General features: G+C 45.2%; 1 protein-coding gene across 2 annotated transcripts in view; it reads left to right on the forward strand.

Moving 5' to 3' along the window:
* kcnc2 (potassium voltage-gated channel, Shaw-related subfamily, member 2) overlaps positions 1-17,500 on the forward strand; it is a 112,725-nt gene that overhangs the window by 79,567 nt on the left and 15,658 nt on the right. For both annotated transcript variants that reach the window (XM_063217178.1, XM_063217177.1), the window contains exons 2-3: positions 12,259-12,638; positions 13,498-14,102. In XM_063217178.1, the coding sequence (XP_063073248.1) occupies positions 12,259-12,638; positions 13,498-14,102 (985 nt within the window). The remainder of the gene's footprint in view (positions 1-12,258; positions 12,639-13,497; positions 14,103-17,500) is intronic.

Here is a 17,500-nt window from a genome sequence, read left to right on the forward strand (position 1 = left end):
TGCTACACCAAACCCTGCCTCTCACTTTCTCTCTCCCGCACTTTCACCATACCGTCTCACTTCCTCATTGAGTGCAGGTACATGGACCAACTTTTGCAGTTTCGAATGGTGTATCAGTAATCGAATTGACACAAGTTTCGGAATATTGGAATGAGTGAAGAGTTGACATGACTCATTCCTAAACACACACACACACACACACACACACACACACACACACACACACACACACACACACACACACACACACACACACACACACACACACACACACACACACACACACACACACACACACACACACACACTGAACTAACTCAAAAGCACACACACATGCACATACACATGTTGCTGCTGCTTCATGCCTGTTACTTGAATGACTGTACTGGAAAACTAGCTACCAACTGTTGTAAATATTGCACATTACAATTGCTTACTTTATATTTATTATTGTTATTATTATTTCATAATGCTACTATCAGCATGTCAGAATTGACACAATACGACATAACTGAAAATGCACAACAATACCTCTTCTTAATACATGTTCTATGCATGTCTGCTGTTGCCCAGTCTTGCACTTTGTATGTCTGTAAGGGTTTTTTATAGGTACTCTGGGTGTAATGTACGTGTACTGTCTATGTCTAATTGTCTATGTCCACATCTAATGTCTATGTATATGTTTGCATGGGAAAGTAAGAAACGTAATTTCAATTCTTTGTGTGACCAGTGCATGTAAAGAAATTGACCGACTTGACTTGACTTGACTAAACCGAATACTGACACCATGCCCTGATGAAGACAATGGGTCGAAATTCGTAAGCATGTAGCCAGTGTTCAATGAAGGCTTTTGAAGTTCAGTAAGTAGTGCCTCACATAGTGTTTTTTTTTTTTATCTTTTCACTGCCACCATTCTGGTTAAAATGGGAATATTCCTTGCATGTAACTGTGCTTACTATCTATCTCTCTCTCTCTCTCTCTCTCTCTCTCTCTCTCTCTCTCTCTCTCTCTCTCTCTCTCTCTCTCTCTCTCTCTCTCTCTCTCTCTCTCTCTCTCTGCTCTCTTTCTTTTGCTCTTTGATTTACTCTTGTATTCATTTGTTCATTATATCTCCCTTCTCCTCTTCCCCTTGGTAATCATGATGGTGATGTTACTAATATCTCTCTCACTTGTGTCTCGTGTCTCGCTCTGTCTCCCACTCTCTTTGTATCTCTGTCCCTCTTTCTGTCCCTGGCTGTATCTCTCCCCTCTGCTCAAATCGTGGCAGTACTGGTGTGTGTGTGTGTGTGTGTGTGTGTGTGTGTGTGTGTGTGTGTGTGTGTGTGTGTGTGTGTGTGTGTGTGTGTGTGTGTGTGTGTGTGTGTGTGTGTGTGTGTGTGTGTGTGTGTGTGTGTGTGTGCATGCGAGCGTGAATGCAAGCTTGAATGCATGTCTGTGTGTGGTAATGATGGCACTGGCTTTGGGAGGGAGGTAGGGCATCACTAGTCAAATGGCACTCATGAGGGCTATTGGACATTTCGGATTGCTGAGTGACCAGTCTGCCTTTACCAAAGGTGGGGGCAGGCAGCCAGCGGGCATTTTCGACTCCGGTAAAACCACCGAGCTAAAACAGTCGGACCACCCATGTGGTCATGCCTTGCATCCTTTCACCCTCACGCAAACACTCACACACACATGTACAGTACAAACACACACATGCATGCACGCTCACACACTAATGCACGCACACACACACACACACACACACACACACACACACACACACACACACACACACACACACACACACACACACACACACACACACACACACACACACACACACACACACACACACACACACACACACACACACACACACACACACACACACATACCATGGGACCCATCCATCCTTTGCCCAGTAGCTGTCTGCCCAATGAACAGTGATCAGTGTGCGGTGCCACCACATGCCCAGTCTTCTGCCCACTGGCTGTGGCCACCCGCTGCTGCCATCCAATGGCAAGATCGCAGGTCACAGAGGCTCTGAGAACTGATTGGTTGAAAAAAAAAGTGATTAATCTCGCCCTTTGCACAGAACCCCAATTATGAATATATATGAAAACCTTTATTGCCCCGAAGGGAATTTGTCTTGCATTAAACAATTAGACGGTACACAAAGAGAAGTCTAAAAAGCATACAAAACAAACAGTAGCCAATATTAAAATAATAATAAAAATAGTGGCAATAATAATATTAAATTAAATGAGCCCTCTGGCGGGCCTATCGGCACAAAGAGGCTACGCAAATATTGGATCATTTTGACTAAGCCATTGGCAAAACTAATATTAACACTGAGGCACTAAAAATCGGTGGCATTGGCAGCAGTGGTACCTTGCCACCAGGAGCGATTTATTGTTAGGTTTCTTAGTCAAGAACACATCGATGGGATACGGGAGGGCAGGGAACCCCTTCTGGTTGCCAAACAGCCTCCTTTTCCACCAGATCCAGCCCTGGCCTGTGTCCTTTGGCTTCCCCACCATTAGCTTCTGTTGCTATGAGTGAATTGCATGGACCTGCTGTGAGCTCCATTTTCCAATAACTTAGTTACATTACATTACATTACATTACATTACATTGCACTTAGCTAACGCTTCCATTTATTCAAAGCGACTTACAGTTTTTATTTGTCAGGGTATTGGTTACAGTCCCTGGAGCAATGTTGGGTTAGGTGCCTTGCTCAAGGTCACTTCAGCCATGGATGGAGATGTAGGGAGAGGTCAGGGGGGATTCGAACCTGCAACCCCTAGATTGAAAGACCAACTCCCTAACCACTAGGCCACGGCTGCCCCACTTTCTCCCTATTACATCACTCACTCTAAATTGCATCATTTATGATAACAGACGGTAATATTCTTTATACTATACGGCAAAATTAAGTCGGAGTTCATCCACCTCAACCATTATTTTGACAAACAGTTAAGGGTAGTTTGCATTAAAGTATGCACAGAGAGATGGCCTGTTGCAGTTCACTCCACAAGCTCCTGGTGGGGAAAAAAATCACAATATAGAGTGATATTAACAATTAAAAGGACAGTGGAAAGAAAGCCACCTACCATAGTCATTGTGCTGACAGGACATCAATGACCTACCAAACCAATATGCTTTACATTACATTACATAACATTGCACTTAGCTGACAATTTTATCTAAAGAGACTTAGCATTATTTACAGGTTATTGGAGGTGTAGGGAGGTCATTGCTGACCTATATTTTTTTGGGCTGTCATGGGTGTGCGAATAGGGCTTCAGTGAAAAGTTTGCTGGTTCGACTCCCGACCCACCAGATTGGTGTGGGGAGTAACCAATGGCCCTGAGTAGAGGCGTGTTCACGGCAGTGACGTGGCTTAAGCAGAGACGTTTTATTGAGACAAAGAACATGTTTGGTTCAAACTTTGTCTTTTCTGGCCTTGATCAGTGGCAAACCAAAGGAGGCGGGTTAACCAGGCCGCTTGGTTAGGCCTATTCGTTATCTCCTTGGTCTCGGTACGAGATTTGAAAGTTGATGATAATCAAGCATGTACGCTGCTCCCTTGGGGCGCCATTGGGGGTTACCCCCTTGCACGGGTGAGGCATAAATGCGATTTCATTTTGTGCAGTGAGTGCTTGTGTGCTGTGGAGTGCTGTATCACAATGACAATGGAAGTTGGAGTTTCCCAGGTGGTCTTTTAATTTCACTTCCTTTTCCTTTTTTTAGTGCAGGGCCAGTCCACAGAGATGGCTGAGGCCTGTAAAATAAATGATTGGCCATCCTACAGACCAAAATATTACAAAATGAGTGGCTGGACCCTGGAAACTTTTGAGTAGCCTTATGGATAGCTTTGGTACCCTATGATACCACTCTGGTACTTGATGTGTGTGTGTTTTTTGTTGGGTTTTTTTTCCGATTCTATGATTATGAGCGTATGAATATTTTTTTTACAAAGACAAATGGTCCTAACTGCAACAAATTCCCTCAGCGAAAATAAAAGGCTTCATTTAAATGCATGGCATGGCCAGCTCTGGATTTACAGTAATTTTTATCTCTCAATGCAGACATGAGCACATACAGTATGTTATTGTTTTGCATGCCTATTGCTTATCTTTTCCACCACAGTGCTGCTTCCTACTCTGTGCTGTGTTGTTATTATTGAATTGAACTGGGGTCCGTTTCTCGATTCTTGTCGTTGCTAACCGTCTTAAGACCGTCTTAAGACCGTCTTAAGACCGTCTTACCGTTCCCTTGGATTTAGTGGTGAGCGTCGCTGTCGAGAGAGAGTTGAGTCGCCCTTACGAAGTTACGTTGCTACCGTCGTTAGCGAGATACAGACCCCTGCTTCCTACTCTGTGCTGTGTTGTTGTTATTATTGAATTGAACTGAACGTGTTTGCTGGCATGATGTAATACACGAGTGGGGACGTCTTCTGTCATCATGTTTTAGAAGGAACCTCAACGGTTTCGTCAGCAGTTTCATTAGTTTTACTCCCGTCCAAAGTCATCTAATGACATGTGTGTGTGTGTATGCGTGCGTGCATGCTTGTATGCATGCATCTCTGTCTCTGCCTGTATCTGTGTGTGCATGTTTGCCTGCGTTCATGCATGTGTGAATGTTTGTGTGTGTATTTCTCCCCAAAGTCGTCTAATGACTACTGTGTGCCAGCACGGGCCCCCACTCCATCTGCTCTGGCACTAATAGAGACAGCTGTTAGTTTTACTGATGCTGCAAGGGGGGTATAGACTACTGTAAAATGCTGTATTGTTAATGTAAATTCACAGGTACATATGCACATTATTATTATTATTATTATTATTATTATTATTATTATTATTATTATTATTATTATTTATGCATTTATTTATTTTATTATTATTTTTTACATTTTTATTGTTATTATGCTTTTATCCAAAGTGACTTACAGTTAGCTACAGGGTATTGGCTACAGTCTCTTGACAATGTGGAGTTAGATGCCTTTGCACACAAGGGCACCTCAGCCATATAATAGATGTACCGGTAAGTGTAGGGAGAGGTAGGGAGAGGTAAGAGTGGGATTCGCACCTGCAACGCGTATTATATAGGTAGTATAAGTGAACAGACACATCTGCATATAATGCATAAGATCATAGTCTGTGTAGAGTCAATATTGTGTGTGTGTGTACATGAGCCTGTGTGTGTGTGTGTGTGTGTGTGTGTGTGTGTGTGTGTGTGTGTGCGTGCGTGCGCGCGCGCGTGCATGCTTGCGTGCGTGCGTGCGTGTGTGTGTGTGTCACCCGTTTCACAGCAGCTTGGAAAGATGCATTTGGGTGCCTTTAATTAGCAGTTATGCCTATCAAAGACTGTGTGTGTGTGTGTGTGTGTGTGTGTGTGTGTGTGTGTGTGTGTGTGTGTGTGTGTGTGTGTGTGTGTGTGTGTGTGTGTGTGTGTGTGTTTCATTCCCTGGTCCTCAAATCCTTTTTTCTTCTTTTACCACCTCTCACACTTTCCCATTCTCTTCTTTCCCTCCCTCTGCTCCGCAACTCTTTTTCACATTATTTTTTTCGTCTTTTCCTGGTTCACACATCCATTCTCACATTCCTCTTACCAACCCCGTCCTTTACTTTAATATCTCCTCTCCTCTCCTCTCCTCTCCTCTCCTCTCCTCTCCTCTCCCCTCCTCTCCCCTCCTCTCCCCTCCTCTGCTCTCCTCTCCTCTCCTCTCCTCTCCTCTCCTCTCCTCTCCTCTCGTTTTCTGAGTTTCCTTCTCTGCGTGAAGTGATAATTAAGCTCCACATGTTCTAACCCTTTATTTTCTGGCCTCCCTTTTGTGGCTGTTTTCTGTGCAGACGCTGGAACAATAACAAAAAGGAAAAGAGAGCTTGTCCTTGTCGGCTTCCCTGCTAGTTTTCTGCGGGGACACAGAGACCTACTTATTGCCAATAACCCTTCCCACAGAATTTCCCCCCAGAAGCATCTCCCGAGGTCCCATTCGCTCAGTCCAGCCAGTCAGTCAGGCAGTCTGTCTGCCGCTCTCTCTCTCTCTTTCTCTCGCTCTCTCTCTCTCTCTCTCTCTCTCTCTCTCTCTCTCTCTCTCTCTCTCTCTCTCTCTCTCTGTCACTCTCTCTCTCTCTTTCTCTCTCTACCCCACTCTCTCTTTCTGTCTCTCTCTGTCTCTCTCTCTCTCTCTCTCTCTCTCTCTCTCTCTCTCTCTCTCTCTACCCCCACTCTCTCTCTCTGTCTCTCTCTCTCTCTCTCTCTCTCTCTCTCTCTCTCTCTCTCTCTCTCTCTCTCTCTCTCTCTCTCTCTCTCATTCTCTCTCTACCCCCCACACTCTCTCTCTCTCTCTCTCTCTGTCTCTCTCTCTCTCTGTCTCTGTCTCTGTCTCTCTCTCTCTCTCTCTCTCTCTCTCTCTCTCTCTCTCTCTCTCTCTCTCTCTCTCTCTCTCTCTCTCTCTCTTTGGGGTCATGCTGGAACAAAGTAAGCACATCACAGCACAGCCCTAGTGGAGGATTCTCAGGAGGGCACAGGCTGCCCCAAATCTGTCCCGCCCATGACCACAGTGCACCCCTTGCCTAAAATACACACTCAGCATGCACACACACACGCACACACACACACGCAGGCACGCAGGCACGCACGCACACGCAGGCACACAGGCATGCAGGCCCGCACGCACGCACGCACACACGCACGCAGGCACGCACACACGCACACACGCACGCACGCACGCACGCACATACACAGTGGCTGTGAGGGTGGTTGTAGTGGTAATCCCAGCAGGAGAGCGCTGTTCAGGAGTTGCCTTATAAAGAGGTTATTCTTGTCTCCAGTGTGGGCCCTCAGCCAGAGACCCAGTAGTGTACTTTAGGAAGTGTGGTGTGTGGGGCATGTTGCTGTTGTACCACTCTAACATTGATATTGAAAGGTACCAATGCAGCATAGGTATTGGCATATGAATGCTCAATGTGTGTAAGTCTTTTGTCTGTTGATGGTTGAAGTCAGTTTCAAAATAAAAAAATCACTAGATTGTTCACCAAAGAAGTTCTTTGCACATCCCAGTTCAGCCGGGTGCACTAGATGTAGCCGAGGTTACGGTAGACGGTAGAGAGAATGCAGCACACCGTTCATTATGCTTGCATTTTTATTTGTCACAAAGTTTCGGTCATTCAGACCTACTTCAGGTACGTTTTGGAATGAAATGTTGTGAGCAATAGATACTGACATTCTCTGACCTCAAATGGAAACTTTTGTCGGAATTGAACTTTTCTACATTAATTGGAATACCTTATTTACCACTATAGACAAAGCATTTGAGTGTCATTTAAGATAACAGGCACTATGTCGACCATAGCACAATTTTCGCTGTTCAGTGTGGTGGATAACTTAAACATTTGCATCAAAATTACTATTAAAACATGCATAAAGTCAGTACAGCCTATTGCATCAACCTATTGCAATCCAGACTGCATCATGTGCTATATGAATTTGTAGTGTTCGACAAAACACACCAGGGTAAGATAAGTAAATGGGTTTAGGTCTTCCCCACACTTTTCATGCTGAGCTGGTGTCAGCATCTCTGTCTTTTGGAATACAATATGTAGGCCTACTCAGATTATTTTGTCTAGGGTGACAGTCAAATAACTTCCTCCTTTCCTTTCCTGTTTTCCTGTTTAAAGTGAAAAATGGCAACTTTTTTTTGTCATAATGCCTTGAACTGTCATGAGATTCTGAAAGACGTACAGTACGTGAAATAGTTCGTGAAATAGCCCTTCTCTAGCTCCCACCAAAGTCGGTTGTTGTAGTAAGTTTCAGCACTCCTATAGCTTACAGGTTTGGGGGTGTGTAACTACCCAATCATTGTACAGTATATGTACCGGTACATGACTTCACTGCCATTTTGGGCAGTGAGGGAGGGACAGGAAGTTGACTTCTTCGTTTCTCAGCTGTAATTGGGAATTACGTGCATTTAGCAACTGCAGATTTCAACTTGGGTGTTCTGATAATTCATGTACAACTTCCAAAATCCCACAATTGGGGCTTTACATATCTCAACAGGAAAATGTACCATCGGATGCTTTAAATATTGACTTTCAAAACTACACAACCATGCTTATGGCAGCCATCACTGGCTGTTCCCATGAGGTGCCATCTTTGAACATTTTGAAGGGTCTTTTGATCACTTTGGATGTGTCAGCCAGGTGGTTAACAACACTGCAATCAAAGGCAATCTTCCCAGGGAGTCTTTTTTTACAGTCTTAGTGCTTCACATTATGGCTGATCACACACACTCATACTGGAGCATTAGTGTGGTAATGGGCATGTACAGGGCCAGATTAACGTGCAGGCTAGAAATGGCTGCAGCCTAGGGGCCCCCACCTGCCAAGGGACCCCTGATTGGCCAGAAGTGGAATAAAAATGCAGAATTGTGACAGGATGCAATATTGAAAAAAATCATGCCATGTTGGGTACAGTTGGTATACGTTATCCTTAAATCCTAGCTCGTAATTATGACACTCTCTATGTACATTTGTCACAAAGGGGGGCACAGCAACCTGCAGCCTAGGGGCCCCAGGCCATCTTAATCCGGCCCTGGGCATGTACTATAGGTAGCTATGGCATGTGTGAACAGCATACAAAAGCAGGACTGTCTGTCAGGCATCTATAATAGGGCTGTGACACGGTTTAACAGTGATCCACGTGAACAAAGTCACAATGTTGGTATACCTTAAAAACACTTGTCATTTAGTAAAATAAAAAAGACATAATATATGTCCTGAAATAGGCATGTATTTTTGAACACATCTGAACATGTTTTCTGCTTGTTGGTAAGGTTGGCATGACATTACAAAGGCATGCCAGCTTGAAATAGCACATTTAAGCGAACATTCAAACAAAAGCTATTTAAGGAGATGTGTGTCCTCACGAAATGTAGTTAAGGACATGTGTGTTCTATACATCTTGCATCTGAAGAATGTCACTATGTGACTTAAGTAATGTCAGTCATGTGTCCGTCATTGGAAAAGGGGCATGGCAGGATTTTTACAACATAGTAGACAGCAGTTCACCGTGAGGACACCGTGGCACATTACAAAGACATGTCTAAAAATCACACTTGACTTTATTATGGAAATGTAACATGTCCGAAAATAGATATTGGCATAGGTATATGTATTTTTGCACATCTGAGATGTGTCAATATTTATATGTCAGATGCTATGACGGCAAAGAAAGGTGACAGGCCCTGTTCTGTATTTGTGGAATATCATAGATAAAAATAGAGTAAGTAAGATGCCTCACAACATCCTGTTTTGTCTACCCGTTAAACAGCCATAATAGTGCCATCACTCTTCACTTTGTCTCTGGAGAAGATGAGCCCCACGCTCATCACACTGCCAGAACCAGTGACAGTCTCATCACAGCAGAGAGAGAGAGTGAGAGAGAGAGAGAGAGAGAGAGAGAGAGAGAGAGAGAGAGAGAGAGAGAGTGTGAGAGAGAGAGAGAGAGAGAGTGAGAGAGGATGTGTGTTTGCGTGCGTCCGTGCGTGTGTGTGCGTGCGTGCATGTGTGTGCGTGAGAGAGAGAGAGAGAGAGAGAGAGAGAGAGAGAGAGAGAGAGAGAGAGAGAGAGAGAGCATAAGAGAGAGGTGGGAGAAAAAGAGAAAAACTGTTGGTAGCTAGCTGTGTTATGACAGCCAGAGGCTGAACAGAGAGAGAGAGAGAGAAAAGAAAAGAGAGAGTAGGGCTTCAGCCTGTTTGTCATTTGTTACAGCAACCTCCCCCAAGCCATTATCCACGCTCCATTTAGGCCATCAGGACCCAGACGCATTTGATGCTTTATTTTCACGCATAAATATACGCAATTATACCGAGCGATGCCATCATTACATCGGATAAAATAGGGATGCATCCTGTTGCCACGGTGAAAGCTGAGATGCCAAATGCGTGCTTGCTGGGATTGGTGAGAAGGACAGGGAACCTGAATCCACCCTGAGTGCTACTACTTGTGTTTACTACAGAGATGACATGAGTTCCTGTCATTCCTTACAGTCTGCTTGCCTAATACATACAGTACACACAAAACAATACAATAAAACATGTATTTATACTGTAGGCCTACATTTATTATATTATAATGCACATTCATAATATATTTATATAGGTATTTATGTATTTAGCCTATATATATGATTAGGAACCAATTCTGGGCCCGAGACAACTGAGCCAAATCAAATTGTTTTAATAATAACATTACTATTAGTGATTTTGTGAGTTATTCTAAGCATTTTTTGCCCTTTTTTTGCCAGGGGCAGTGCTGCCGCGAAAAGGTGTGGGGCGTCATAGGCGGCATTTCCTGGGGTGCAACTCATTGTAGGACCGCCACTGCAAAAGATCAATTATGCCTGAAATACTATTTGGATTGGGTATAGCATCCCATTTTAGATTCCGTGCCCTCCAGCCATCCTTTTCAATTTTTTGTTCCACTTTCAAATTAGAGTGATCAGAGCAATGTTTTTTTTTTCTTTTTTTACCAGGCATCTATATTTAAGCAGTCTCATTGACAGTTTTTCCACAGTGTGGATGTGCGTGTGCAGGCCAGGGGGAGGTTTGTACGTGGGTGATGCTTCGTGTAATCGGTGAGTCACTGTTGGGTGAGTTCACCCAGTGAGCGTTTCCCCTTTTTACTCGTTTCTCTCTCTCTCCATTTTTTTTTCTATTCCACTTCCTCTGGGTCTGACTCACTGTTGTCTGATTCCAACTGTTTGATTAGGCCAGGAAAACACAGGGAATGCCTTACACATATAGACGCAAACGCAAATGCACACACACACACACACACACACACACAAACACACACACACACACACACACATGCACGCAAACACGCACAACGACAAAAACTCACTCACCTGCACGCGCACATACTGTACACACACGCGTACAGTACGCAAACACTCACTCACACACATGAATGCCCGCACACACACCACACACACACCACACACACAAACATACAGATCAATCCCAATCGACCTAACCATTTTCTAATTTGTTGGTGTGCAGGTGTGGAATGGGGTAGTCAGTGTAATAGTGTGACCAAACAGTATAGGTGGGTGTGTACTCTGGCTGTCACTGAAGATAGCACACACAACACAAATGCACACACACACACACACACACACACACACACACACACACACACACACACACACACACACACACACACACACACACACACACACACACACACACACACACACACACACACACACACACACACACACACACACACACACACACACACAGTCAGCGACCATACTTTCTGTTCTTCTGCCAGACATCCTCACGTAGATCACTAGCAAATAAGGCTGTCAGTGTTGGATTAAAGGCATCGCTGTGTGTGTGTGTGTGTGTGTGTGTGTGTGTGTGTGTGTGTGTGTGTGTGTGTGTGTGTGTGTGGGTGTGTGGGTGTGTGTGTGTGCTTGCACGTTATTGTGTCAGTGAGTGTCCGCATAAACACAATTCCGCACATAAAACAAACACACGGTGTGCAAGTGAATCTGTTTATCTTGCTGGTTAATGGATTCAGGTCCATTGAAACCCAGGGAGGACTGGCCTTTGCTACACACAGGGGATGTTAATTAATATTGTTCAGGCTTCCCGGATGACTCATTCTCTCTCTCTTTCCCTTTCTTTTCTTCCCCCCTTTCTCTTTCTATTCCTCGATCTCGATTTCCTGTACCTCTCTCGCCCGTCTCTTAAACTCTTCCTCTCCATCTTTCACTCATGTGTCCATCTCCCCATTGTGTTTCTTTTTGTTTGCACCTCCTTCTGTCTCTCCTGGCTTTCTTGCCCTGTCACGTAACCTCTTTTTTCTTTTCCCCTTTCTATCTCTTTCCAGCTCTGTTTGTTTTTACTTCTGTACCATTTTTTTATCTATCCAATGTTCTGTCTCTTTCTCCTTGCTTCTCTCTCAGCTCTCTCCCTTTCTCCTCCTCTTCATCTCTCCACTCTTTCTCCCTCTCTCCCTACCTCACTCTCTCCTTCCATCCCCCTCTCTCTGTCTGTCTCTCTCTCTCTCTCTCTCTCTCTCTCTCTCTCTCTCTCTCTCTCTCTCTCTCTCTCTCTCTCTCTCTCTCTCCATCTGTCTCTCTCTCTCCACCTGTCTCTCTGTGTGTCTGTCTGTCTATCTGTCTGTCTGTCTGTCTGTCTCTCTCTCTGATCTCAATAACTGTCTTTGTCCATCCCTCTCTCCCCCCCTCTCCTTCCAGTTTGTGGCCTGGGCCTCCCTGTTCTTCATCATGGTCTCCATCACCACCTTCTGCTTGGAGACGCACGAGGCCTTCAACACCATCATCAACAAGACAGAGGCGGCCCGCAACGACACCACCAACCCAGCGTCCGGGGGCGTAGCCGCAGCAGACCTGGGCCCTCAGTACGAGATCGAGACAGACCCCGCGCTCACCTATGTGGAGGGCGTGTGCGTCCTCTGGTTCACCTTTGAGTTCCTGGTGCGCGTCGTCTTCTGCCCCGACAAGATGGAGTTTGTCAAGAGCGTCCTGAACCTGATCGACTTCATCGCCATCCTGCCGTTCTATCTCGAAGTCAGTCTGAGCGGCCTGTCCTCCAAGGCCGCCAAGGACGTGCTGGGGTTTGTTAAGAAAACTAATACATTGACATAAACACACAACGAGACGAGAAAGCTCCCACACACTGCAGCATTTACTTGCGACGTTTCGGTCAATTCACCTTCTTCAACAAATTGCAAGTACCGTAAATGCTGCAAATGTGAACGGTCTTCGAGGGGTTTTCTTGTCTGTAACATTGGTGACCCAGGGGTTCCACTTCTACACACCTGGCCAAAGGAGATGTGCAAGAATTCTACAAAATAGAACACGCAAGACCACAGAAAAAAGATAAGGGTTTCAGTAGCTTTCTGCCGAAAGGAGAGAAGTCAGGTGGCCTAGAGCAATGTTTCCCAACCTTTTTTGTCTTGTGTACCCCCAAGCCTTTTCATTGTGCCATGAGTACCCCCCAAGTCAAGTTCTATATCGCTTTCTCCATCCCAATGTAACTAAGCTCCATATATTTGTTAAAATTGAATTTTTCCAAGTACCCCCTGCAGTGTGTTCGCGTACCCCTAGTGGTACACGTACCCCTGGTTGGGAAACACTGGCCTAGAGACCTCGGTCCTTGCTTGGCCTCTTCTCTCCCTCCGTCTTCAGTCGTATAATAATAAGAAACACGTAAAAAGTACACACAGTTCTGGCCCTACCGTGGCGCTAATGGTAGGGCACTTGTCTGCTACGTGGTTCGATTCCCAGCCCGGGTCCTTTGCCGGCTCTTCCCCGTCTCTCTCTCTCTCTCCCAACTTGCTTCCTGTCGCAGCTTCACTGTCCTGTCTGATAAATACCAATAAAGGCTTGACCAAGTCATTACAATGTTGGTGACAATTAGGTTATAACAGAGGCTCTGCAAAAAGGGGTTAATATTTATGTTTATATTCACAGGTTCCTGCGTGTGGTGCGGTTCGTGCGCATCCTGCGTATCTTCAAGCTGACGCGTCACTTTGTGGGCCTGCGCGTGCTTGGCCACACGTTGCGAGCCAGCCTCAACGAGTTCCTTCTCCTCATCATCTTCCTCTCGCTCGGAGTCCTCATCTTCGCCACCATGATCTACTACGCCGAGCGCATCGGCGCCAACCCGGCCGATCCCACTGCCTCTGACCACACCATGTTCAAGAACATCCCCATCGGCTTCTGGTGGGCCGTGGTCACCATGACGACCCTGGGCTACGGCGACATGTACCCGCAGACGTGGTCGGGGATGCTTGTGGGGGCGCTGTGCGCGCTGGCTGGCGTGCTGACCATTGCCATGCCCGTGCCCGTCATCGTCAACAACTTCGGGATGTACTACTCGCTGGCCATGGCCAAGCAGAAGCTGCCCAAGAGGAGGAAGAAGCACATCCCCCAGCATCCCTCACCCACCCTCTGCAAGGCCGAGCTGCACGCCACCTGCAACAGCACGCAGGGAGGCGGAGGAGGAGGAGGAGGAGGAGGAGGAGGGGACCTGTGCCTGAACAAGACACCCAGGATGCTGGAACGCAACCGATCAGGTGAGGAATGGGGGGGGGTAAGGGGTTGGGCAGGATGGGACAAAAGAAGAGAGGGGAGGCGGAAAGGAGAGAGATGAGAAGATATGTGAAGGAATTAGGAAGAGAGTAGAGAGTAGATGACAAGAAGTATGCTCCGCAAGATATCCACTTGAGCTGCGCCAACCTTCTGCAAGGCAGAGCTGCATGCACAGCACTGGTAGAGTAGGGGAACTGTGGCTGAACAAGACGCCTGAACAAGATGCTGGAATGCAACCGATCATATGAGGATGATAAGTGTGGCTGGGGAGAAATATGGAACAGGGCCGGGCAGGTGAGGAAGAGAGATGAGGTGAGATGAGAAGAAATGAGATGAAAGCACAAAACTGGAGAGTCTTGGTTGATAGAAAAGAAAGAGATGAGGAGAGGAGAGAAGAGGAGAGGAGAGAAGAGGAGAGGAGAGGAGACATAATGAAGAGAACACAAGAAGTGGAAGAGAGAGGAGGAGAAAAATCATTGGAATGGAGACGCACCACACACTATGCATTATCTTGTGAATGAACCTTGATACGTATGTCCTGCATTGATGATAGATGGGAAGAGATTATATGCAGCATGGATGGGCTTTCTCATCTCATGTGGAAACAAGCTGCCATCTCAAAGGGTATTCTCTCTCTCTCTTTCTTTCTTTTGTTCTTTCTTTCTCTCTTTTCTTTCCTACTGCAAGCCTGTTGCCGTGGAGATAAGGAGACGGCGTGGCGTGTTTAGCGAGTAATACAGGGGCCAGAGATGCGAGGTGATTGCGAGAAGAGCAGGTTGTCCTCCGAGGAACATTCTGTGTAAAGAAAGAGAAATGTAAAGAAATGAAAAGAAAAGGAAAAATGGAATAAGACATGAATATGGAAGAAGAAATTAAAATGGATAGAAAAGAAAAGAACGGGCAAAGAAAGATACGAGGTGAAAGAAGACGTTATTCCTTCCATAGCGACTGTGCTATTATTCCTCTTCCTTATCTCAAGGTTAAGGCTCTTTTCATTTGTGGTGTGTGTGTGTGTGTGTGTGTGTGTGTGTGTGTGTGTGTGTGTGTGTGTGTGTGTGTGTGTGTGTGTGTGTGTGTGTGTGTGTGTGTGTGTGTGTGTGTGTGTGTGTGCGCGTGAGGGGAGGAGTATTCATTGTTGCACAATTATTGTCTCTGTCACCACTGTTGGGTTAGACAGCAATGTTCAGCAATCTCTCTCTCTCTCTCTCTCTCTCTCTCTCTCTCTCTCTCTCTCTCTCTCTGTATGTGTGTGTGTGTGTGTGTGTGTGTGTGTGTGTGTGTGTGTGTGTGTGTGTGTGTGTGTGTGTGTGTGTGTGTGTGTGTGTGTGTGTGTGTGTGTGTGTGTGTGTGTGTGCGTAACTGTGACAAAGAGAGACAGAGTGAGAGTGAGAGAGAGACAGAGGTGTGTGTGTGTGTGTGTGCATGCGTGTGTGTGCCTGTGTGTGTGTGTGTGTGTGTGTGTGTGTGTGTGTGTGTGTGTGTGTGTGTGTGTGTGTGTGTGTGTGTGTGGTGTGTGTGTGTGTGTGTGTGTGTGTGTGTGTGTGTGTGTGTGTGTGTGTGTGTGTGTGTGTGCGTGTGTGTGTGTGTGTGTGTGTGTGTGTGTGCGCACGCGCACGTGTGTGCTTGTGTAAGTGCCTCCCATGGCTGCTTGTCACATCCAAGGTGTCGTATACCGTATCTCTGCACACATCTCATTTGAGAAGGTAGGCTACAGGAGCTGTGTGGACAGCAGACATTTTGTGATGCAAATCTCCCCTCTTTGAGGTGGAAATGAGATAGCGTGCGATGAAAGGAAGACACAGAGATGACACACAGATGACATGCAGTTGACACATAGAGATGACATGCAGGTGACAGAGATGGCATTCAGATGGCATGGCTACATGATCGCATCATCAGCCAGGGCCGTTGACAGCTTTTGCTGGGCCCAGGACAAAGTCATCTGAAAGGGCCCCCTACCCAATGCACACAATGTAATGAGGATCCAATTATGGGCCCCCTTTCTCCCTGGGCCCGGGACATAGTACCCGTTTGTTCCCCCTGTCGATGGGCCCGTTATCAGCACTCCACAGCAGCAGCAGCAGCAGATCAAAATCACTGGCATTGTTGAATCACATTAATAATGCAAAAGCATTATTTCTTCTGTATGAGTTGGTATATTTACAGTTATAATATACAGAAACAAGTGTTTGTTTGTTAGTCTGTTTGTCTGTGTGGCCTTGATTTGGTTGTCACACAGAGACCGGTGTTTCTTAGCTCTGGTCTGCACTGTATGAAGCCTTAGTGTTGTATTGCAGTGGAATGTAGGCTAGTATTGTATATAAACAACTGTAGTTTTTATATTTTATTTGTTTATTTGCCTACTTCATTGTTGTAATTTGACTTACAGGAATATTTACAGACCATAGAGTCTTACTTTTTCAACTGAGCCGAGGTCAACAAACGTAGCACTTAACTAAATAGTGACTATGCAGTGTTTGGTATGGTATGTGAGTGAATATTGAAATAAGTATTGATGTTTGCTCAGCCGCGTTCAATCTCATAACTGCTCCCTTGTTACAAAAACAATGACTGATGTGGAAATCAATCTGTTGCCAAGCAACCGTTAGTCTTGATCGTCACAAAGCAGGATGTGAAGTGAATGAAAGTAAATTGAAGGGGCCAGTAAAGAACAGATGCTTATTGAAATCCCTTGTCCAATTCTAACATATTGCACCTAGAAATTCCTTCCACTATGCAGGATTGTGACCAGAGTGGTATTACTGGTTTTTGCTAGTGCTTTTGCACTGTGCTGCCCATCACCAAATTTGTAATAAAATTATATTTACTACCATAAAACAGTAAGTTGTACATGTCATTGACTTGGAGTTCTACATCTTATATGTGTGGTCACACACAAACAGACAAACATGCAGTATATGTAGAACTCAGGAATACGCAGTATACCCACCTGAAAAAAATCAGGGATTTCAGTATACCCACCTAAAACTGAGTATTCAATATTTAGAATAGCAGAGCCACATTTAATCAATGGCGACTCATCATGGAAGCCTTGGAATGTAACAACATGACGATAAGATAACAATCAAAATTCTTTCAGATAAAATAATCAAATAATATGCTACTTGTTGTGAAGCACTCAATGGATGTTTCATCACAAAAAAGCATACTAAGTCAATCAAACTGAACTGCACAAATGTCTAAGTACTGTATCAAGGTTGGCAAGTAACTGAAAATAACCGGTTTCTAAGTTCGCCAAATAGGAAAATTATATTTAAAACTGATGGGCTTTTAAAATACATTGTGTTTCTCTGTGAGCTAAGCTTGGTCTTTGATTGACAGGCAGAGTAAAATAAAATGTAAGCATTTTCCCAGTTAACCA

Source organism: Engraulis encrasicolus, chromosome 15 (assembly GCF_034702125.1).
Source record: "Engraulis encrasicolus isolate BLACKSEA-1 chromosome 15, IST_EnEncr_1.0, whole genome shotgun sequence".
Taxonomy (NCBI): domain Eukaryota; kingdom Metazoa; phylum Chordata; class Actinopteri; order Clupeiformes; family Engraulidae; genus Engraulis; species Engraulis encrasicolus.